Source organism: Chiloscyllium plagiosum, unplaced genomic scaffold (assembly GCF_037043375.1).
Source record: "Chiloscyllium plagiosum isolate Xiang-an unplaced genomic scaffold, Cpla_swu_hap1 HiC_scaffold_32, whole genome shotgun sequence".
Taxonomy (NCBI): Eukaryota; Metazoa; Chordata; class Chondrichthyes; order Orectolobiformes; family Hemiscylliidae; genus Chiloscyllium; species Chiloscyllium plagiosum.
The window spans coordinates 3397964-3422539 of record NW_028270170.1 but is presented as its reverse complement, the minus strand read 5'-3'; the positions used below and the strand labels follow the sequence as shown (position 1 = coordinate 3422539).

Below are 24576 nucleotides of genomic sequence, written 5' to 3'. Positions count from 1 at the left end.
TCTAGGTGTGGTCTAAGTAGTGTCTTGTATATTTTCAGCCACACTTCCCTATTTTTATGCTTGATTCCCTTTGGAATAGAGGCTAACATTCCATTTGCCTTCCCTATTACCAGCTCATGGTGGTACTCGCTCTGACATGCACTGGCAATGTGGGTGAGCAAAGAAGCTTAGCTGGTAATTTTCACACATTCTGGAAGTGAGATCTATTATGTCCCCATCACTATCCCATCAGAGGTCCTACTTAACACATATTTAAGCTGAAACTTGTGCTGAATATGTCTTACTGTTGCATTATTTACATTTGTTCATCCTTTGATGTTTAAAACAATATTGAAATCTTTTAAAATAATGCTAATTGTCTTACATTAATTTTACACCAATGAGAGGTCAGGACATTGATTTTATATGAAGCCAATATTCTCACATTTGCCTGCAGGTATTGTGGCTTTGTTGTAATATTTAAATGTAAATCTTTTCACATTAAGTATAATTTCAAAATATATGATACACATGGACATATATGTACAGATACAGCACAAGTTTACACATTTATTTCACAATGTGCTGTCACACCATAAATATAATAATTACTAACATAGACACACATATAGTGTATAAGCGCTGGTAGAGACAAACATCACATTCCAATAAACCAAAAACTATCACGTGTACAAATATACTGCATACAAACAGAAAAATGCCAAAAATTAAAACAAGTTGCTTTTACTATCAGTGTTTTTCTCACCTCCCTAGTCACTGCACACAAGTTCTGAGGAAGGGGTTGAACATTCAGTGATGGATATTAAAGACTTAGAAAGTTTGATAAGAAGATAAAATCATTGCATCTTAATCGTTGTGACTCAATTATGTAAGAATAATGATATTTCTGTATTTGTTGTCCAAAGCCTAGTCCGAGAGGTGGTGATTCATGTCTTTGAGAAGTGAATGGATTCTGGACTTGACCATGCGTCATAATAGATGAAACATTATGTGTTTCTTTCAGTCGGAGATGCCACCTCACCTATTAAATGTTGCCAGTATTTTCTGCTTTTATTTTGAATCTCCGCCATCCGCAGTATTTTGTGATTTCTGGAAACCTTTTGTATTTGTTTTTTTTTTACCGAATGAATATCCAAATATTTTCACTCTTCTAAAGTTCTGATTTTCTCACTTGAATCGTTTTTTGGGGTAAGTACCCACTTGTCAACATGATTACCTCTTGTTATTATTTTCTGTTTACCAAGATGTGCACCTATTGCTGTTCCCCAGGTATAAAGCTGACAGAGCAGATTAGCCATCGATGGTAGAACCTGCCTGTTGTTCATTTCCATTGATTTGAATCGAGGGAATGAATGGATTAAAGGAATAAAGTCAAGGCAAATGGATGGAATTAAGATATGGATCAGCCATGAAATCATTGATTAGTATGACAGGTTTGAGGGACTGATTGATTACCTCCTATTCCTCTGATCCCAGCCTTCAGAGTTTCCAAACTGGTACAGAAAACAGTTGAGCTGTGCTCTGATGCGAGTCTGCTAGGAATGGAATTAAAAACAACAAACAGGTGGTTATTTATAATCTGTATTTATAGCAATGTCTTCATGCTTACAAGGGCCGGACTTAAAAATTAAAGGTAATATCATTTATTAATAAAAACAAAGTTAGTTACACAGAGATATGCTTCTAGACATTATCACATCAACAAAGGTGGGCTGAGAAGAATTATTCCCTGACATGTTTCACTCATTCTTTGGCGCTGCAGCTTCCTCTGCAGTCTCTCCTTTATCTGTCTCTTCATCCGCAGCTTCTTCTTTTTCATTTTCAATGTCATCCCCTGTTTCTTCTTTTTCTGTCACTTCTTGTGCTGACTCTTCTTTTTCTGCTTCAACCTCTTCTGCTGTCTCCTTTTCTATTTCACCATCCTCTGCTGTTTCTCCTTGCTCTAATTTAACTTCTCTGGTTGTGTTTTCTGTGTCACCACTTTGTGTCTTTGTCTCTGTGAAGAGAAAGTTGAAATATAAAAGTTCTAATATGCTGGTTTTAGAAAGAGGATGGGGTTCATTTTTTGTTTGCCCTTTTCATTAAACCTATGATCTAGTGGTTTTACAAAGGTAATTATTATGTTCCATCAGTCTCTTTCCTAGTCTGTGTACAAATTGCTGTTTCATTGAACAAATTTTCTTTCTTCATCCTCTCTCCTGTATTCACACGTCTCAACATTGAACTGTATCCACCACCTATTTGTTGTCATCTAAAAGAAGTCATATGTATTCACGAGGATACCTATTTTTACCATTAATTTGTGGAATAGCTCATATTGACTAATCAAATAATGACAAAGGTTTTTATGGGGGGGGGGGGGGGGAGATGTCAAGCACAGGGGATACATAAACTTTATATTTTGCCTCAGCATGCTAGTAATTGTGGATGGAATAAAATAATTTAAGTGTAGTAGCATTTGTACAGAAATAAACCATTCATGTGATATAGATGTTGCAATTTTATCTTGCTTAATAATCAAGGTTCATATTGATGAAAGTAAAGGTCCATTGAATTGAAAGTTTCAAACATACAGTTGCTTAATTATATTGGAAGGGCAGGACCAGCTCACGTTGCTTTATGAGCTGCTGCTGCTCACAATGAAGTTTGCTGCCATCATCCTTTCTAAGGGTCAGAGACTGAAGGTTCTGCTCGGTCTAGAGTGGGAGAGGGAAACCATTTCCTGGTCTCATTAGAAGAGTTTTGTGTAATTAAGAAGATATATTTTGTTGCGTGTTATTAACTAGTTTTAGGTTACATTGATATAATAGAAATTGTTAGAGATACTGTGAGAAGGACCAATGTTGGGTCTTATTCCACGGAAATCCTAAAATGTTCTTCTCACACGTTCATGTGTCATTGTAATGGTACCCCTTAACTCTTCCTGGCCCAAATATAACATCTCCCCTGTACAAGCTTTTTTCCCCATTATTAATGTTATACATTTGTGTAAAAGAGAAAGGTGCCCACTTCCATTACCTCAGGAGTGTCCTGTCAACCGAAGCAGCTATTGATGAAGAGATCCAGCACTGTCTCCCGGGTGCTAGCACAGCCTTCAGCTGTCTGAGGAACAGGGTTTTCGAGGAGGACAACATCAGATCCGACACCAAGCTCAAGATGTACAGAGCTGTATTGGTTTTCCCCCCCCCCTCAATAGGGCTATACCATGTGGACTGTCTACAGCAGATACCTCAAGGTGCTGGAGCAGTCCCACCAATGCTGCCTGTGCAAGATCCTGCAAATCCACCGGGAAGACAGACATACCAATACCAGTGTCCTTGACTAGGCCAACATCACCAGCATCTAGGCACTGACACCCCCTTGATCAGCTGCGATGGGCTGAGCACACCTTCCATATGACCAACATGAGACTTCCCAAGCAGATGCTCTAATCCCAGCTCTGAAATGGCAGGCAAGCCCCAGGGGGACAGAAGACATTATTCAGGGAAGGCCTTAATGGTAATTGCAGCATTCACATAAACATCTGGAAATTGCTGGCCCATGACCGTCTAAAGTGGAGGAGAAGCATTTGGGAAGGCATTGAGCACCTCGAGAATTGCCATCAGGAAAAAGTGGAAGCTAGGCGAAAACAGCGAAAGGAGTGCAAAGCCACACCAATGCCCCGTCTAGCCCTTGCCGTGACCACCTTCTGTCCCAAATGTAAATGAGTCTGCAGTAGCCACATTGGTCTGTATAGCCACCTACTAACTCACCCTGAGAGTGCGAGAGAGTCATCCTCGTCTGTGAGGGACCACCAATGATGATGATAATTGTGTTTACTACCACCCATCTTCCCTTTAGTTTCTGTGTTTACTCATGCCAGCAGTCTGGAGGTTTCAGTATTCCCTGGAACATGTTTTATCCAGACTTGGGAAATTGATAGTTTGTGGGTGGAAGGCCATTGTCTTTGATTGTCCCCTGAACAGTCCGTGGACTGTAACTCCCTTTCAACCAGAAGACCTTTAGACTCTTGGAATTCCTCAATGGAGGATGTCTTCTCTACTGAAACAGATTATTTCTTCTTTGCAGCATCTTGAATTTTTGGATATTGGCCATTCCTTCTCAGTGGTGGCATCTGTGGACTTGTATGTGCAACATCGTCAATCTGTATCGCAAAGTTTTATTCTCAATCTCCCTGTGTATTTGTGCTGAGGCATGTAAATATTTAACATGTCGATTCATTTAGACTCTCTTATTTACCCTCAGTGATTGTATTATCTGTGAAATCAGCATGTTGATACCCTTAATTGTCATGAGAATTGCATCTGCATCTCTGTCACAGTTACTAAGGATCCTTTCTAGGAAGATAAGGACGTTAAATATTCTGCTTGAACCTGTACATTCACCAAGTTGTGTTGCACTCCAAGTTACATCAGTTATAATTTTGTCAATAGGCTCAGCTGGAGCATTACATTGATATGATAAAGTTCAAAATTAAACAAAGCCAGGTTATAGTCCAACAGGTTTATTTGGAGCACTGCTACCTGTTAGACTATGACCTGGTGTGTGATTTTTAACTTTGTTCACCCCAATCCAACACTGGCTCCTATACATAATTGACATGATGGTGTTATGAAAGTGTAGAGGTCCTGTACCTTTAAGAGAGTTGAAAAGCTAGCAAGGCCTGCCTGACACAGCGCAAAGTGTTCTGATCAAGCTAACGATGTTAGCAGCAGTTGGGTTACCATGAGACAAAAACAAATTCAAATTCAGCAAATCAGTTTAAATTATGCCCCAAGATACCAAAACCCATTCCCGTTTGAATTTAGTATTTTGATAACATTAAAACCTCTGACCAATGAAACGATCTGATGTTATGGGGTATAAGACCGGACATTTTTGAACATTTGAGGGAGAACTTCCAAGCTACCAACAAGTACAGACTGCTAGCAGAAGAGTTCTCTGAAAGGTGGCTGGCTGTAAGAAGTTTGCGCAGCAGAACATTGAAAAGATGACAGGAAAATCTGCAGAGGAAGATACAAAGACAAGACTTGACAGCTGACTGGTTTTGAAAATTGAATTTTTTTTGTAACTCTTAATCGAGATGTTTTTATCGGACTAGTATTGTAGAGTGGGAAGTAAAGGATAGATTTAAGAGAAAGGCGTTGTAAATTGCTGTTGGTTTTAATATTCTCTGTTGGACTTAAAGAATAAAGTTGTTAATTTTTACTTTAAATAGTGACCTCTGGGATAAGTCTTTGCCTCTCAAATTTTAACAGATTACAGCACGGGGTGAATCTTTCCTGTGTGTCGGGTTTAAATTATCGAAGTGGTTTACCCTGTGTCATAACAGCTTGGGGGCTTTCGTCCGTGATTTGAACAGGTTTAGACAGATCCAGCCTGAGATCTGGACAGATTTGAATAAATTTGGGGTACGAGAAAGCTCAATTGATTTAAACAGATGCAGGTTAGTGTCCCAGAGGTCAGACAATTTATTTAATTTCGGTGACTTGTGGTTGATTAAATTAAAAGTGAGAGAAATGGCTCTTACAATTGCTAAAGAGGTCCTGGGATTTGAAGATGATTCTCAACTTTCCCAAGAAAGTTTAGAAGGAAAGAAAAAGGCCATACTTTTAGAATTAGCAAAGAAGTTAGATTTGGGTTTAGCAAGGACAAAAGTAAAGCTGAAATTGTAAGGGAATTATTCAAACACTTAGGTGTGCCAGAGAAACAGACAAGAGGTAGAAAAACAAATTACAATTGAGGAAAATGGATTTAGAATATAAGCAAAGGGAGAGAGGAAAAAGAAATAGGAGGTTCTTAGCTGAGCAAAAAGAGAGAATTTGAAGTTGAGAAGTTGAAACTTAATAAATTAAATTAACAGGATGGAGATTAAAAAAGAAGGTAGTGATATATACAAATATGTCAAAACTTTGCCACATTTTGATGAGAAAGATGTTGAAGCCTTCTTTATTTCATTTGAAAAATCGGTTAGACCGATGGAGTGGTCTGAGGATTTATGGGTAGTGTTAGTTCAGACTAAACTGGTAGGCAAAGCAAGTGAGGTATTTGCAGCACTGTTAGATGAGATGTCAAGAGATTATGAAGAGGTCAAACAGATTATTTTAAGTGCTTATGAATTGGTACCAGAAGCGTATAGACAGCGGTTCAGAAACACTACGAAGGAACCAGGTCAGACTTATGTTGAGTACAAAAGAATTAAACATAGTCATTTTGATAGATGGGTGTGTGCTTTAAAAATAGATAGGACCTATGAGGCCTAAGAGAAATTATTCTGCTGGAGGAGTTAAAAAACTCACTTCCAGAAATGGTAAGAATTCACGTGGAGGAACAGGAAGTTCAGGAAGTGAGAAGGGCAGCAGAATTAGCAGATGAGTGTATGTTGGTGCATAAGAAAAGCTTGCGGCCAGAATTTCTTCCTGTGAGGGATAGATGTTGGACGAAGGGGAGATCCTACACTATGAAACCAGGAGTAGAGAACACTGGTAAAAGTTTTCCACAGATTAAAAACGAAGCCCAAGAGGGTGGACAGGAGGTGAAAGGCCTCAGGTGTGTTCACTCTAATGGAGTGGGACACACAAAGTTACAGTGCTGGTGGTTTCAGAAGGACACTGGGAAAAGGGGTTTTCACTGCCAGAAGGTGGGACACATAAAGTCATTCTGCTGGGCGTTAAAGAAAGGTGCTGTGGGAAATGATTTGGTAAAAGAAGCTAAGCCAGTGGCATCAGTGAAAGTAGTAAAGGAAACCCAAGAAGAGCCAAGGAGCTACAGGAGAGTGCACAGCCTAAGCAGGGGCTGGGTATGGAGTTAATACCTGATCTCTACAAAGAATTTGCCTCTGGGGTAAAATTTACTCAGAAAGAACAGGGGGAGAAGGACAAGAAGTTATAATTTTGAGAGACGGATCTAACCAGTCGCTGATAGTGAGATCAGTGGCTCAATGGTTAGCACTGCTGCCTCACAGCACCAGGGACCTGGGTTCAATTCTAGCCTCGGGTGACTGTTTGGAGTTTGCATGTTCTCTCCAGGTTTGTGTGGGTTCCCTCCGGGTGCTCCAGTTTCCTCCCACAGTCCAAAGATGTGCAGGTTAGGTGGACTGGCCAAGCTAAATTACCCATAGTGTTCAGGGATGAGTAGGTTAGGTGCGGTAGCCAAGGGAAATGTAGAGTAATAGGGTAGGGTAATGGATCTGGGTGGGATATTTTTGGGAGGGTCAGTGTGAACTTGTTGGGCCTGTTTCCACACTGTAGTCATTCTAGAAATGAGCATATTTGCACTTTTTCTGATCTGTTACTTGAGAGTGTGATAATTTGTGGGATAGATGGACAGAAATTTAGTGTTTCCCTACATAAGATCAGGTTGGAGTGCCAATTCAACACTGAGGAAGTAACAGTGGGAATGATCAACAGAATGTCAGTTCCAGGAATTCAGTTTGTTCTTGGGAGTGATTTAGCAGGGTCCAAGGTGGGAGTGATATCCCTTGTTGTAGAGAAGACCAAGAAACTGAGGACTTAAAACAGAAATACCCTGGTATTTTCCCAGACAGATTCAACTATCATTAGTCACCGCACAAAGTGAAAACTAAGGAGAAAGATGAAGGAATTGAGGTTCAGTTATATAAGATGATAAAAGATATATATGTGGATACCTACTCTGAAAAGGAGGCAGAGGATATTCCTGAGGGTTATTATCCGAAAGGTAGAATCCTAAGACAGAAATGGAGACCAGGGCAGGTTAGTGCAGAGGAGAAATGGGCCGAAGTGCACCAGATTGTGTTGCTGGTAGCATACAGACAGGAGGTGTTATGGGTAGCACATGAACTATCTGTAGGAGGTGACATAGGGGTATGAAAGACTCAGGCTAAGGTACAAAAACTTTTTATTGGCCAGGAATGCACAAGGATGTGGTTAACTTATGCCAAACGTGTCATACATGCCAAATGGTAGGTAAACCACAGGCGGTAATAAAACCAGCCCCTTTGTTGCCAATTCCCACACTTGAAGAACCTTCCACACGGGTTATAATTGATTGTGTAGGGCCGCTAAAAGTGGGAACCAATACTTGTTAACCATAATGGATGTGTCTACCAGATTTCCGGAGGCAGTGTATCAAGGCAAAAAGGGTGGTAGAGGAGTTAGTAGCTTTCTTCACACGATATGGGCTACCCAGAGAGATTCAGTCAGACCAAGGGTCAAATTTTACTGCTAGGCTGTTTAAGGAGGTTATGGATAGCTTAGGTACACAGCACCTTAAATCCAGTATGTATCATCCTGAATCCCAGGGAGCTTCAGAAAGGTGGCATCAGACCTTGAAGACCATGTTAAGAGCGTATTGTCAGGATTACCCGAATGACTGGGATAAAAGTATCCCATTCGTGTTGTTTTCTATTAGAGATGCACAGATCTACTCAGTTCACTTCCTTTGAGTTAATATTCGGGCATGAAGTGAGAGGCCCTTTGAAATTAAATAAAGAAAACTTAACAGGACCAAAGTCAAAGATCTCACACTTATGTATCGGAGGTGAGGGAGAGATTAAATTGAGTAGGTGAGTTAGCTAAACAGCACCTAAAGAGGGGCATAGCATAGAATGAAGCATGTGGCAGATAAAACCTCTGAGACTCGGATGTTTCCCGGTTGGGGGGCGGGGCGGGGTTTGATGTGTTAGTACTGTTACCAGTGATAGGAGATCCCTTCAAAGCCAGGTTTAGTGGTCCCTAACAAATTGAGTCAGGTGAACTATCTAGTAAAGATGCCAGATAGGAAGAAAATGGTATTGGGTATGTCCTTGAACAAGTTCTGGAGAAAAAGAACTGGAGAAGTAGGTGTTAGTTACTGCCCTGCAGAGTAAGGAATCAAATCCTGATGATGTGGATTTTGATGTGCCTCAAAATAGATTTAAAAAATGAAGAAGTCCTTGAAGAATGGAATAGGTTAGTAAACTATCTGTCTCAGGAGCAGAGAATATAGTTGAAAGATTTGTTACTGCAGTATAAGGACATATGTAAGATGGGGAGGACTAATACAATTGTGCATGGAAGTAAACTTAGGGAATATTGCTCCGATAAAACAACCGCCCTATCAGCTCAATCCTTTCAAAGCCAGACAGGTCCAGATGGAGGTGGAGGCCATGCTTGACAAGGACATCATTGAACCAAGCCAGAGCGAATGGAGTTCACCGAGATCTTAGTTCCCAAACCAGACGGGATTCAATGATTTTGCATGGATTATCGGAAGGTCAACGCCGTTACAAAATCAGACTCATATCCAATTCTGAGATTGGAGGACTGTATCAAGAAAGTCAGACAAGCCAGTTACATCACCAAGTTGGATTTACTGTGTGGTTACTGGCGGGTACCTTTATTAAAAATGGTGAAAGAAATTTCTGCATTTGTAACCCCAATTGGGCTAAATCAGTTTAAAGTGATGCCCTTTCGAATGAAGAACGCATCCGCCACATTCCAAAGACTCATGAACAGAGTTGTGGCTGGGTTAACAAACTGTAAGTCAATTTGGACGATGTACTGATCTTTAGTAAGTCCTGGAAAGATCACATAGTACAGTTGGCAGAGCACTTTGAATGACTATGAGAAGCAAATAAAATGGAATTTGCGAACGCAGAGGCGACATTCTTGAGACATAACATCGGTCATGGAAGGTTAACCCCACAGAACGCAAAGATGAAGGCCGTTGAGGAATTTCCACGACCAATCTCGAAGAAAGAAGTGCTTCGATTCTTTAGACTAAGCAGATTTTAGCGGAAGTTTGTTCCAAACTTCAGCAGTGTAATGGCACCGTTAACTGATTTGCTGAATACAATGTTTTGGTGGCTAGAACAATGCCAGGAGTCATTCAACCATTTGAAAGCAATATTAACCATGGTACAGTTTTAGCTACCCAATCCTTTTCAAAACCTTTTAAAGTTGCCACCGATGCTAGTGACATAGAAGTTGAAGGTATACTTTTACAGGAAGATGATGATAGGATTGAACTGCCAGTTGGTTACTTTTTGAAGAAACTCGACATCCATCAGAGGAAATAGTCCACAATTGATAAAGAACCATTGAGTTTGGCTTTGCCCTTACAACATTTTAATGTGTATGTCACAAACGATGTGTTGGAGACAGTAGTGTACATGGTTCACAATTCTCTTACATTCTTGGAATGCTTTCAAGACAAGAATATGTGATTATTTCATTGGAGTTTTAAGTTACAGACTTTTAATTTAAAATCGTACATGTTGTGGGTCATAAGAATGTAATCATAGATGCGTTATTGTGGATTTAACTGATAAAGTAAAAATAAGATTGGCATGTATTCAATGTTTTATATTTATGCGGGAAGACGTGAATATGAACTTAGGTTAAAGTCATAAGTATGTCCTGATGTTGTGGTTAAGGAACAGAGGAAAAAAAAAGCCATCTTTTCATTATGATGGTCCACTTTTTCTTAAAGGGGGAAGTGTTATGAAGGTGTTGAAGTTCTGTGCCTTTAAGAGAGTTGAAAAGCTAGCAAGGCCTGCCTAACAACAGCATAAAGTGTTCTGATCAAGCTAACAATGTAACATTTGGCTAAAACAGCTAGCAGCAGCTGGGTTACCATGAAACGAAAACATTCAAATTAGGCCAAACAGTTTAAATTATGCCCCAAGATACCAAAATCCAATCAAGTTTGAATTTAATATTTTGATAATATTAAAATCAAAATGATCCAATGTTTTGGGGTACAAAACCGGACATTCTTGAACAGTTGAGGGAGAACTGCCAAGCCACCAACAAGTACAGACTGCCAGCAGAAGAGCTGTCCAATAGGTAGCTGGCTGTAAGAAGTTTGCGTAGCAGAATATCAAAAAGACGACAGAGGAAAATCTGCAGAGGAAGATACAATGAGAAGATTCGACAGCTGACTGGTTTTGAAAGTTGAATATTTTTTTGTAAGTCTTAATTCGGTTTTTTTTATCGGACTAGTATTATAGAGTGGGAGGTAAAAGATAGGCTTAAGAAAAAGGCGTTGTAAATAGTTGTTGGTTTTAATACTCTCTGTTGGACTCAAAGAATAAATTTGTTAATTTTTACTTTAACTCGTTACCTCTGGGATAAGTCTTTGCCTCTCAAATTTTAACAGATTACAGTATGGGGTGAATCTTTTCTATGTGATTGGTTTAAATTAGCAGAAGGCCTTACCCTGTGTCATAACAATAGACATTGTGGCAAAGACGTTGAGGAGGACCAGATGTTCCTTTGAGATTGTTTGAGATCCTGAGCTATTCTGCCCATAAGTCCTATATCACATGGTTGTGATGGTTGGTGCGTATAGCATTCCTCACTATTAGCCCTTTGAGGTCCTTTCCACATACAACAGATGGCCCTGACTAATTATTACTTGTTGCATAATATCTAACAACAGTAAAAAATCCTGCAACAGCGCAGCACAGAATAGCACCAAAAGTTAAGACCCATTCACAGGAATGTACAATTCCTTCTTTATGTCACAGAATGTTTAATTACACCTTATTTGCTATAACAGGTCAATTATTAAATACTATGAACTTATTAATGGAAGAGCAAAGCTCAGGGGCAGTCTTCCAGGTATGGAAACAATTTTCTCTCCAATTATAAAAGATTCACCTCTTTTTCCTTAAAACATTGAGCCAATTATACTTTTCCCCTAGTATTCTGCCATTTTTGGTCTCCAATTGCACCCTTTAAAAAATCAATTTCATTGCCAAGCACCAACAAATTCAGGAGCATTCACACTGAAATCCCAGTACCTGCTGTGCTCTCGGCTAAAAGATTTTTAAGAATTATTACAGAATTGCAATTTATTGATCCCAACTGATCATCATGGATTCAGGTTTCCTCATCAGCTGAGTTTGGCCTGCATGCATCATCAACTCATCCTTTTCACAACTCACCTCTCCTCTCGCATGCTTGGAAGTGAAATATTGAAGTTTGGTGACGACATTTTGCAGGTTGCCCATTAGTGTTCGTCATTTTTTAGATAATATATATAATGCTATGTCTTTATCAATTTAAAGCAATATTACCTGGACATGACAAAAGGGAGTACATGATAAGTACCTAATTGGTTGTGAAATGTGTTGCACCATCCAGAGGATATAAAAGGTATCACTTAAATGTAAATTATTTCTATTTATTCAGCACCTCAATATCTCAGCAACATTCAAAAGCACACTCACAATAAATAATATTTTATATTTAATGCTGTTTTGCTCATAAATATCAAATCCAGTTGCCACAGCACAGTAAAATCCTGCAGAGAGCTGTGAGATGGCGAATCTGTGCCCACTGATGTTGGTTGAGGGAGGAAGCTGATTGGGATGCTGGAGAATTCCTCTACCCTCCCCCCCCCCCCCCACCCCACACACACACACTCTTTTTGTTTGAATGGTGTGACCGGTCTTTATGCTGAGCACCTAATTTTAACATCTTAACTTAAAAAATGAATGTCAAAGAATCTTTTCATCAGAACAAGTGATGCTCAGTAAAAGACACTTTTTTCCTAAATTACTTGTTGGTTGCTGAAATGCCTAAAATACTGAATGAAGGAACTTATGGGAACATTGTGGCCCACATTTTGGAGTCAGCAGTAAGTAGTCTTACACTCACTGCTGACCTTGAATAACATGGCCAATAGGATTTTGGTGGGTACTCTGACATTAATTTCCAATATTATCTTAATACAGGCAGCACCCAGATTGTGAACAGGTTCCATTCTGGAGTCCATTTGCAAGTCAATTTGTATGCAGTGCAGGAGAAAATAAAGTAGCTGTTCCTAAGTACAGGAAATATTTATATGTTGGATTGTTATAATGACGCCCCTGTATGGGATTGTGAGCAAGAATGAGTAAATGTGTAAGTCTGGGACCCTCTAGAACTCGATTACAATCAGTAAGAGAGTTCCAGTGTCCTGCAACAGGGAAATCACCAAACAGACTGAACAGCCAATCACATTGATGAATTCCCACAGAAGTAAACAGCACTGATTATTGTTCACTTATCAAGGATAAAAGCAGGATTTTCATGTTTGTTTGGATGTGAATGGACACCAGAGCCACTGAGCTCTTTTACTTGGTAATAACAGCAAAGCCTGATTATTTTGCGAATTCTAAGCAAACAATACATTACGACCACTTTCGGCTATTTCATCCAGTTATATGAAATATAGAGTCACGGATTCATACAGCATGGAAATAGACCCTTCAGTCCAACTCTTCTGCGCTGACCAGACAACCCAATCTGATCTCGTCCCATTTGCGAGCATTTGGCCCATATCCCGCTAAACACGTCCTATTCATGTTGCCTTTTAAACTTTACAAATGTATGCACCTGCACCACCATCTGCATGAAAAAGTTACCCCTCAAATCATTTTAAAATCTTTCCTCTCTCACTTTAAACCTATTCCCTTTAGTTTTTACTCCCCCACACTAGGAAAAAGACCTTGGCTGTTCACCCTATCCATGCCCTTCATGATTATTCTTCACATGCTAGGCTGACAAGACATCAAACTGCCTGGATATCAAAGTCAAACTAGAAATCCTGCGTGAGAAGAATTCAGGGATTTTCTCTGAAACATTTGTTTCTCGAAAAGTAGCTATTTTACTGCATGTGAACACAAATACATTAAAAGGAAGGGACTTGGATTCTGTAGTGCCTTTCATAACCTCAAGATGTTCTAAAATGCAGTTGCTGATGAATTAAAAAGCAGCGCCCAATTATGAACAACAGTAAGATCTCACAGAGACAGGAATGATAATGATTGGTTAATCTGCTTGAGGGAATGTAGTGGGGGTGGTGCAGGCTGTAGTATTCATGCCTCTGAATCTTCCAAGTTTGAATTGTCAACCAGGACTTGCTGGCAATGGAAGAATCCAGCTATTGGCGTAGGCACGCTGGCACACACTGAGACTGGGTAAATGGGGGACTCAGTGACAGAAAGGACATCTGTTTGTAAAAAAAAAACCCACTAAATCTAAACCGGCTGGAGACCAAGTGGGCCAATCAGCCAGCATTGTGGTAACCCTACATAACAATGGAAAAAGCGAAGGGAAAGAGGGTGATGTTGATTGTGGGATAAATGTGGAGTTAAGACAGCAAGGGAAAATTCCCCTCCAGTTTTTTAATCGTGCCATGGATTCTTTTGTTTCCACCTGAGAAAGAAGACAGGACCTCTTTGGAACATTGAGTTTGAAAAACAGTACTTCTGACAGTGCAGCATTTCCTTTGTACTGCACTGTAAAATGTGGCAGGCTAAATTTTGATTTAGATTTAAATTTTCATTCTATCTCCCAGCTATGGTGGAGTTATTTCAGTTGCCAGGAATGGTGTGCGTGCTGTGGCTGAATGCTTCACTCAAGTGCAGTTAATACTTTAGAGAAAGAATTGTTTTCTGAAATCACAGCCACATTGAAATCTGAGCAGGTGACCTCACCCTCCATCTTAAAACGCACAGGCAAGCAGGTGCCCATTTGTCCAGCTTGTTCTCCATTTTTGGAAACTGCTGACACATAACAACAAAGGAAATAGAAGCAGGAAAAGGTCTTTATTACTGCCCTGCCATTCAACAAGATCATGGCTGATCTACCCAGGTCCAAACTCCTCATTCTCATAGCCCTGATATTTCAAACATCTCTCTACCTCATCTTCAATTACTTTCAGTGATCCAGCCTTCACAACTCTACACCAGCTACACTTAGAACATAGAACATTACAGCGCAGTACAGGCCCTTTGGCCCTCAATGTTGCGCTGCCCTGTGAAACCAACCTAAAGCCCATCTATCCTACATTATTGGATTCTTGTCTACGTGCGGAAGCTTTGGAAAGGGTGCAGAGGAGATTTATTAGGATGTTGCCAGGTATGGAAGGAATGTCTTACGAGGAAGGCTGAGGGCCTTGAGGCTGTTCTCGTTAGAGAGAAGAAGGTTGAGAGGTGACTTAATAGAGGCATACAAGATAATCAGAGGGTTAGATAGGGTGGACAGGGAGGGCCTTTTTCCAAGAATGGGGGCAGCAAACATGAGGAGACACAACTTTAAAGTGAGGGGAGATAGGTATAAGGCAGATGTCAGAGGTAGTTTCTTTACTCAGAGAGTAGTAAGGGTATGGAATGCTTTGCCTGCATCAATAGTAGATTCGCCAAGTTTAAGTGCATTTAAGTCGTCATTGGACAGGCAAATGGACGTACATGGAATAGTGTAGGTGGGATGGGCTTCAGATTAGTATGACAGGGCGACACAACATCGAGGGCCGAAGGGCCTGTACTGCGCTGTAATGTTCTATGTTCTATGCCTATCCAATGACCATTTAAATGCCCTTAAAGTTGACGAGTCTACTACTGTTGCAGGCAGTGCATTGCCCATCCAATACTCTGAGTAAAGAACCTACCTCTCACATCTGTCCTATACCTATCACCCTTCAGTTTAAAGCTATGTCCCTTCATGCTAGCCTTCACCATCCAACGAAAAAAGCTGTCAAGTCCACCCTATCTAACCCTCTGATTATCTTATTTGTCTCATTTAAGTCACCTCTCAACCTTCTTCCCTCTAACGAAAACAGCCTCAAGTCCCTCAGCCTTTCCTCATAAGGCCTTCCCTCCATATCAGGCAACATCCTGGTAAACTCCTCTGAACCTTTTCCAAAGCTTCCATATTCTTCCTATAATGTGGTGACCAGAACTGTATGCAGTACTCCAAATGTGACCGCATCACAGTTTTGTACAGCTGCAGGATGATCTCATGGTTCCAAAACTCAATCCCTCTACCAATAAAAGCTAACACACAGTATGCCTTCTTAAGTTGAAACTTTATTGCTGGAACAGCACAGCAGGTCAGGCAGCATCCAGGGAACAGGAGATTCGACGTTTCGGGCACAGGCCCTTCTTCAGGAATGAGCAGAGAGTGTTCAGCAGGAGAAGATAAAAGGTAGGGAGGAGGGACTTGGAGGAGGGGGGTTGGAAATGTGATAGGTGAAATGTGAGTCGGTTGGTTTGTAGTAGATGTCCGTGTTGGTTTGTAGTAGATGTCCGTGCTCCCACGAGGAGGTTGAACAGTTCATCACCTCGTGCTCCCACGAGGAGGTTGAACAGTTCATCCACTACACTAACACCTTCCACCCCGACCTCAAATTCACCTGGACAGTCTCGGACTCCTCCCTCCCCTTCCTAGACCTTTCTGTTTCTATCTCAGGCGACCGAATCAACACGGACATCTACTACAAACCAACCGACTCCCACAGCTACCTGGACTACACCTCCTCCCACCCCGCCCCCTGTAAAAACGCCATCCCATTCTCCCAATTCCTTCGTCTCCGCCGCATCTGCTCCCAGGAGGACCAGTTCAAAATACGTACAACACAGATGGCCTCTTTCTTCAAGGACCGCAATTTCCCCCCCGACATGGTCGACGGTGCCCTCCACCGCATCTCCTCCACTTCCCGCTCCTCCGCCCTTGAGCCCCGCCCCTCCAACCGCCACCAGGACAGAACCCCACTGGTCCTCACCTACCACCCCACCAATCTCCATGTACAGCGCATCATCCGCCGTCACTTCCGCCACCTCCAAACAGACCCCAGCACCAAGGATATATTTCCCTCCCCTCCCCTATCAGCTTTCTGTAGAGACCACTCCCTCCGCGACTCCCTTGTCAGATCCACACCCCCCACCGACCCAACCTCCACTCCTGGCACCTTCCCTTGCAACCGCAGGAGGTGCAACACTTGCGCCCACACCTCCCCCCTCACTTCTCTCCAAGGCCCCAAAGGAAACTTCCATATCCGCCACAGATTCACCTGCACCTCCACCCACATCATCTACTGCATCCGCTGCAGCCGGTGTGGCCTCCTCTATATTGGGGAGACAGGCCGCCTACTTGCGGAGCGATTCAGAGAGCACCTCTGGGCCACCCGGACGAACCAACCCAACCACCCTGTAGCACAGCATTTCAACTCCCCCTCCCACTCCACCGAGGATATGCAGGTCATTGGACTCATCCACCGCCAAACCACAACAACGCGACGGTCGGAGGAGGAGCGTCTTATCTTCCGACTGGGAACCCTCCAACCACAGGGGATGAACTTGGACTTCACCAGTTTCTTCATCCCCCCTCCCCCCACCTTGTCTCAGCCGAATCCCTCCAGCCTGGCACCGCCTTCCTGACCTGCAGTCTTCTTCTTGACCTCTCCGCCTCCATCCTACTCCGACCTATCACCCTCACCTTGACCTCTTTCCACCTATCACATTTCCAACGCCCCTCCTCCAAGTCCCTCCTCCCTACCTTTTATCTTCTCCTGCTGAACACTCTCTGCTCATTCCTGAAGAAGGGCCTGTGCCCAAAACGTCGAATCTCCTGTTCCCTGGATGCTGCCTGACCTGCTGTGCTGTTCCAGCAATAAAGTTTCAACTTTGATCTCCAGCATCTGCAGACCTCACTTTCTCCTCGTATGCCTTCTTAACCCTATCAGCCTGGTGGCAACTTTCAGGGAACTATGCACATGGACACCGAAATCTCTCTGCTCATCTACACTACCAAGAATCTTACCATTAGCCCAGTACTCTGCATTCCTGTTACTCCTTCCAAAGTGAATCACCTCACACTTTTCCACATTAAACTCCATTTGCCACCTCTCAGCCCAGCACTGCAGCTTATCTATGTCTCTCTGTAACCTACAACATCCTTGGTACTATTCACAACTCTACTGATCTCATCCGCAAATTTACTAACCCATCCTTCTATGCCCTCATCCAGGTCATTTATAAAAATGACAAATAAAAGTGGACCCAAACCAGATCCTTGCGGTACATCACCAATAACTGAACTTCAGGATGAATATTTCCCATCAACCACTACCCTCTGTCTTGTTTCAGCTAGCCAATTTCTGACCCAAACGCTAAATCATCCTCAATCCCATGCCTCCGTATTTTTGCAATAGCCTACTGTGGGGAACCTTATCAAACACCTTACTGAAATCCAAATACACCACATCAACCGCTTTACCCTCATCCACCTGTTTGGTCACCTTCTCAAAGAACTCAATAAGGTTTGTGAGGCATGACCCATCCTTCACAAAATCGTGTTGACTATTCCTAATCAACTTATTCCTTTCTAGATGATTATAAATCCTATCTCTTATAACCCGTTCCAACACTTTACCCACAACCGAAGTAAGGGTCACTAGTCTATAATTTTCAGGGGTGTCTCTACTTCCCTTCTTGAATAAGGGAACAACATTTGCTACAATTTAGACTTCTGGCACTATTCCTGTAGATCATGATGACATAAAGATCAATTTTGGGGTAGAGAATTCCAGACATTCCCTAATTTCTAGGAGAAGAAATTCTTTTTCATTTTAGTTTTAAGTGAGTGTCCCCTAGTTTGAAATTCCTCTAGTAGTGAGGTGCCTTCTCAACATCTGCCCTGTCAAGCCCCCTCAGAACCTTGTAGGGTTCTACTCTTGATCATTAGCAAAGTGTCACGGATGGGAGTTATCTATATGTCTTCAAAGAATTGCCTCACTGTTGGACAAAGTATATATCTGGAAATAATGGACGCAAGTAAGAAGGGCATTAAAATTGTCATGGGTGAATTTAATCTTTGTGAATCATACAGGCAAGGGTGACATGAAAGATGAGTTTGTAGTGTATGATAGAGATTTGTTTCTTAAAGCAGTACTTTCCAGAACCTGTTCAGGATTAGGCTGTCATAATGTGGCATCAAGCAGCAACTGCTCAGCAATAACCTGTTACTGACGCCCAGTGTGGGTTCTGCCAGGGCCACCCAGCAATACCCTCCTGTAACTATACGATCAAAACTGTACACTACTTGAGGTGCGTTCTCACCAACACTCTATACAGTTATATCAAAATGTTCCTATTTTTAAACTCCACCTTCTGAGCAAGAAAGGCTAAAATTCCATTTTACTTCTTAATTACTTGCTGCAATGCATACTACCTTTTGTGTTTGGTGCACAAGAACACCCAGATTCCTTTTCTGTAGTCTCCCTTCATTTAAATAAAAATGTACCTTTTCATTTTTTCTACCAAAGTGCATGACCTCACATTTTCCGATGTTAAACTCCCTCTGCTGAGGTTTTACCCATTCATTCAATCCTCAGCATCACACATCCTCCCACCTATTCTTGTATCATCAGCAAAATTGAATACATCACATTAATATAGACATCAAATAACTTGAGACTGTCGGACTGATTCTTGTGGCGCTGCACTAGTCATGTCTTTCTAGCCTGAAAGAGACCCATTAATCCTGACACACTGTCTTCTGTGTTAACCAATCCTCAATCCATGTTAATACATTACCCGTAATCCATGTTAATACATGATAATACATTACCCGTAATATGCTCAGCTTTTATCTTGTGCAATTTTTTTTTATTTGGCACCCTACTGAATGCCTTCTGGAAATTCAAATACACCACATCTCCCAAATCCCCTTCATCAATTCTGCTTGTTATATCCTCAAAGAACTTTAGCAACTTTGTCACATGTGATTTCCCTTTCACAAAACCATGTTGAACCAGTTTGTCTGAATTCAACTTTCCTAAATGTCCAGCTATTGCTTCCTTAATAATGGTCACAAGTAATTTCCTGTGACAGATGTCAGGCTTACTGGCCCATAGTTTCCTGCTATCTGTCTCTTTCCCTTCCTTATCCAGCAACATCCTGATAGAGGTTTTCCAATCTTCTGGAACTAGAAAATAGCCGTGACCGCACCCAGAGTGGGTGTGACAAAGCATTCTGCAAACCCACTTACATGAGGCTCTTTAAAGAGGAAAAACATTAGATACAGACAAATGTGCTGTATTGGACACAGACCTGCAGGGTCCCTAATCTCAGGCAAGCCGAATACATTAGCTTCCTGGATGTTACACACGTCCCTATCCCAGACTTCCTTCTCAGCAGCATTTTTGGAGACAAAGGGCAGGGAAAGAATAGGAGTATTTTAGGACAAGGGGTGATGGTGTTAAGCAGGATGCATAGCCCAGTGTATGCCTTGTTCATTTTGCTTCTACATACTATAGCAGGCTTTCAACACAGACATGGATCCATGGTATATTTCTGTGTGGACATGAAGTTAGGCATCATTTTGGCATCACTATATTAGGGGATATACAAAGGGTCATTTGCAAATTTGCAGGAGATTTGTAGCTCAGGTTGTAAGTTTGCTCACTGTTCTGGCAGGTTTGTTCTCAGACATTTCGTCACTATGATAGTAATATCATCAGTGAGCCTCCGGTGAAGCGCTGGTGTTATGTCCTGCTTCTATTTATGAGTCTTGGTTTGTTAAGCTGGGTGACATCATTTCCGGTTCTTTTTCTCAAAGGTTAGTAAATGGGTCATACATATGGAGGTGGCATCTGTTTGTCTCGTGCGACCATGGATCTGTGCCTGGGAAGTCCTGCTTCAATCTTTGTTTCTTAGAGCAGTGTCTGCTGTGGCTGTAGAGGCCCACATGGGAGTGGCAGCCTCGGCTGCAGCAACTGCACTTGAAGGCGCTCTCCTCCAGTGTTGTCTTGGTGCTTTGCTTAGGCGAGTGAGCTTTTCTCCAGGAGCAGGCCTCAGCATCTCTTCTCTTTTTAGACCTCTGCGTAATTCCAGCCTCCAGTGAGAGCGATCGCTTGCAATGTCCTTTCACCTCCCGACGTTCACTTTCAGTGACTTCATGTCTCTCTTGCAGACATCTTTGAAATAAAGATGTGGCTGCCCTTGTGCTCTCTTCCCGGAGGCCAGTTCCCCGCACAGCAGGTCTTTCGGGATCCTCCTGTCTGGCATACAGTGTACATGGCCCAGCCAGCGGAGACAGCGTTGTTGGACCAGGGTGTAGAGGCTGGGTATCTGGGTGCAGGCCAGGCCCAGCCAGTGGAGATGGTGTTGTTGGAGCAGGGTGAAGAGGCTGGGTATCTAGGCACGGGCCAGGACCTCATTGTTGGTGACTTGGTCAGTCCCCTTGATGAGCAGGATATGTCTCAGGCTGCAAAGGTGGAAGGCGTTGAGACACCACTCTTGTCTGGGGTAGAGCCTCCACATCTTGCTGCAATAACGCAGTGTGCTGAGGATGCAGGCCCCAGACTGCAACCTTGGTGTGAGTCATCAGCTTTCTGTTCTCCCAGACTCTCTCTGTCAGCCTGAGGAATGTTGAGGCTGCTCGTCTGATCCATCTGTTGATGTCAGAGTCTAGGGAGATACTGTGCGTGATGGTGGAGCCAAGGTGTGTAAACTCGTGGACTACCCCCAGCTCATAGTTGTTGATGGTAGATGGGTGCTCAACACCTTGACCCAACACATTGGACATCTTCAGGCTGATGGTCAAGCTGAAGTCCTGGCAGACTCTTGAGCAGCTGTCCAAGAGGTGTTGCAGTTGCTCTTCTGAGAGTGTTGCCAGTGCCTTGTCATCTGCAAGCAACATGTCTCTGATGAGTACTTCACAAACCTTGGTTTTCGCCCTCAGCTGGGACAGACTGAACAGCCTCCCATCCGATCTGGTGTGGAGGTAGACACCATCAGTTTGATGTTCCAAAGGTGTGCTTCAGCAAGACTGCGAAGAAGTTGCTGAACAGGTGGGGGTGGGCACGTGGTCCTGCTTCACACCGCTGCGAATGTTGAAGGCCTCCAAAGAGCCGCCAAACTGAACGACATCCTTCGTGTCTGTGTGGAATGACTAAACTATTCTGAGGAGCCTCAAGGGGACAGCCAATTCTGGCAAAGATTTTGAACAGGCCGTCTCTGCTCACAAGGTGGGAGGCCTTTGTGAGGTCAATGAAGGCAACGTGGAGTGGTTGTCTTTGCTCTTTGCATTTCTCTTGTAGCTGTCGAAGGGAGAAGGTCTTGTCGATTGTGGAGCGTTCTGACTTGAAACCGCACTGAGACTCAGGATATACCCTTTTGGCAATTTTCTGCAGTCTGTTCAGGACCACGCGAGCGAAGACCTTCCCATTGATGCTCAGCAAAGAGACTGTAGTTGTTACAGTCACTTCTGTCCCCTTTGTTCTGATACAGGGTGACAATGTTGCAGTCTGTCATGTCTTGCAGCACTGCTCCCTGTTTCCAGCACTGGCACCGTAGTTGGTGCAGGTGGTTTAGCAGGATTCTCTTTGCGCACTTGATGGCCTCTGAGATTACCATCCAATCCTGGTGCCTTCCCAGCATGCAGGCTGTCGATTGCTTTTCTCAGCTCTATGGCAGTTGGCAATACAACCAGTTCCTCCATGCCAGGCAGGCATGCACGGTGTCTTGGGTGCTGTCTGAGATACTGTTTTCACTGGGGTAGAGTTTGGAGTAATGCTCCACCCATCTCTCCATCTGCCTGCCTTTGTCTTTGATGGTCTCACCTGTTATGGTTTACAGTGGGGCTGTCTTGCTCTGGGTTGGACCAATGGTTTTCTTGATCACCTCTTACACTCCACAGATGTTGCTTGTGTCAAATGATGACTGAATGCTTTCACATAGTTGTAGCCAGTAATCATTTGCACAGCCCCTGGCTGTTTTCTGGGCCTTGCCTGTTGTTGTCTTTAGCACTTGCAGTGTTGCCGGGGTAGGGTGACGTCTGTGCTCTAGTAGTGCAACACAGTCTGCCTCGATGACAGCAGTGAGCTAACTTGAGCTCACTTCAAACCAGTCCTCTTTCTTCCCAGAGGCCTAGAGTGCGGTGCTGTGAGAGTGTCCCATCTCTGCCGAGCATCTCTTTCTGCTGTGTCTGCAAAGAGCCCACCTTCCAGTGACTTGGTGAACTCCACCATTTTGTCTGGGTGTTGATGCGCTGCTTGCCTGGAGGCTTGGCGCAGTGCATCTTTTTTGGCCAAAGTCTGATCTTGCAGCAAACTAGAGAGTGACTCTGCACTCTGATAGCAGCAAGGCACGAGCATGTTTCTCAGGTGGTGGCAACTGGTGATTATCAGGTCTATCTGGTGCCAGTGTTTGGAGCGGGGATGTTGCCAAAACACTTTGTGCTGAGCTTTGGTCTGGAAGACACACAGTCCGCAGAGCGTGCAAAGCTTGAGCAGTTGTTACCTGTTGTCATTCATCCTGCCAATCCCATACTGCCCCAGGCAGCTTGGCCAGGAGTCGTGGTCAGCGCCCACTCTAGCATTAAAGTCACCAAGTAGCAGCAACTGTTCCTGACCTGGGATCCCCTGTATTATCATTGAGAGCTGGTCATAGAACTTGTCCTTTGCATCTTGTTAGAGTGGAGGGTTGGGGCAGAGACACTGACAAGGTTGACAGGCCCATCAGATGTGTGGAGTCAAATTGAGAAAATCCGCTCCGTCCCAATCTCGCTCGGCTCTACCACCTTCAGCAGCGAATTCTTCACAGCAAAGCCGACACCATGCTCTCTGGTCTCGTCTGGGACTTGCCCCTGCCAGGAGAAAGTATAGTCTCTCTCACGTAGGGTTCCTGATTCTATAAGGTATGTCTCTTCAGGTGTTGCAATGTCCACTTAGAGTCTCAGCAGTTCATTGTTAATCACTGCTGACCTGCGTGTGTCGCTGATCTGAAAATCTGATAGACCAGTGGTCATGGTCCTTATGTTCCAACATCCTAGTCTGAGTTCTTTGTCATCTTGTTGTGCTCGGTGCAATGTTTACAGGCCGCAGTTCATGGTACTTGTATCCCCAAGCCCCATGCACTGAGTGGGGCGGGCAGACTGTGACGGGACAGCACCTAAGTGGCTGGGGGCTTCCCAGATTGAGGTGGGTAGTAGCTGTCCAGTGAGGCACGATGGCCTCTTCCACCGTTGATGGCAGCCCCTGGCATCTTGCTCTACACCAATTGACCAGTCTATCACCGGTAGACTGCTGGTTTCCGTATTGTGCCATCATGGTGAGCTGATGCTGGAGTGTTCTCTCCAGGGCGAAGGCCTGGGTAAGGTTGTATGGAAGGCTGGCAGTTTCCCATGCAGCAGGTCTCCCCTCTCCATGCCACCAATCTTGTCCAAGAGAAGGACAAGGGCCAATACAGTTTGACACTAGTGTCTTCACAGGAATTGCCAGAACAGGATTGAAGACAACGCCGGATTGCCTTACGGACTCCAGCTCCGGATTTGTCCTCAGGGTTTACTCCCGAGTGGATATGGGCGCAAGACAGTGCAGGTTTGAAGTAAGAGTTTTCCCTCTCTTAGACAGACTGCTTTCCCAGGCTGACGAGTTCTATCTACCCAAAGCACTGCTTTTAAGGCACCAAGACCTTCTCCTGTCAGTAGAAACAGTTCCACCGGGCTTCGAGGCGAAGCCACACGGGAAGGCCAGGAGTTGGACTTGGTTGTCAGAGACTATTTGAGATGCATGCCGTGAGGAGCACTTTCTAGGTAGTGGGAGCTTGTCCCTACTACCACTCCTCAGCTTGACAACCTTGAAACCTGTAGAAGGACATCACTGGGTCAGACAGAGGGTCATACAAACCGTGGCATAAAGAAAAGACAGTGAAACATATAAAAACGCAAGAATTGATTGACAATGAATGTCACCATGCCACCCAGCCGCCCTCAATAGATTTTACTTTTCTCTTCCTCCCGCTACACCTCAATGTAGTCCCTGGGTTGGAAGGTGGTTGTT

The 24576-nt window shown here is 43.3% G+C and overlaps 1 protein-coding gene across 6 annotated transcripts in view; it reads right to left on the bottom strand.

Annotated features, from left to right (window-relative positions):
• Positions 1-529: 529 nt before the first annotated feature.
• Positions 530-24576, bottom strand: part of odad4 (outer dynein arm docking complex subunit 4) — a 94033-nt gene continuing 69986 nt past the window's right edge. For all 6 annotated transcript variants that reach the window (XM_087977716.1, XM_087977718.1, XM_087977717.1 and 3 more), the window contains one exon: positions 530-1996. In XM_087977716.1, coding sequence (XP_087833842.1) covers positions 1740-1996 — 257 coding nt within the window. In that variant the 3' untranslated portion in view covers positions 530-1739. The remainder of the gene's footprint in view (positions 1997-24576) is intronic.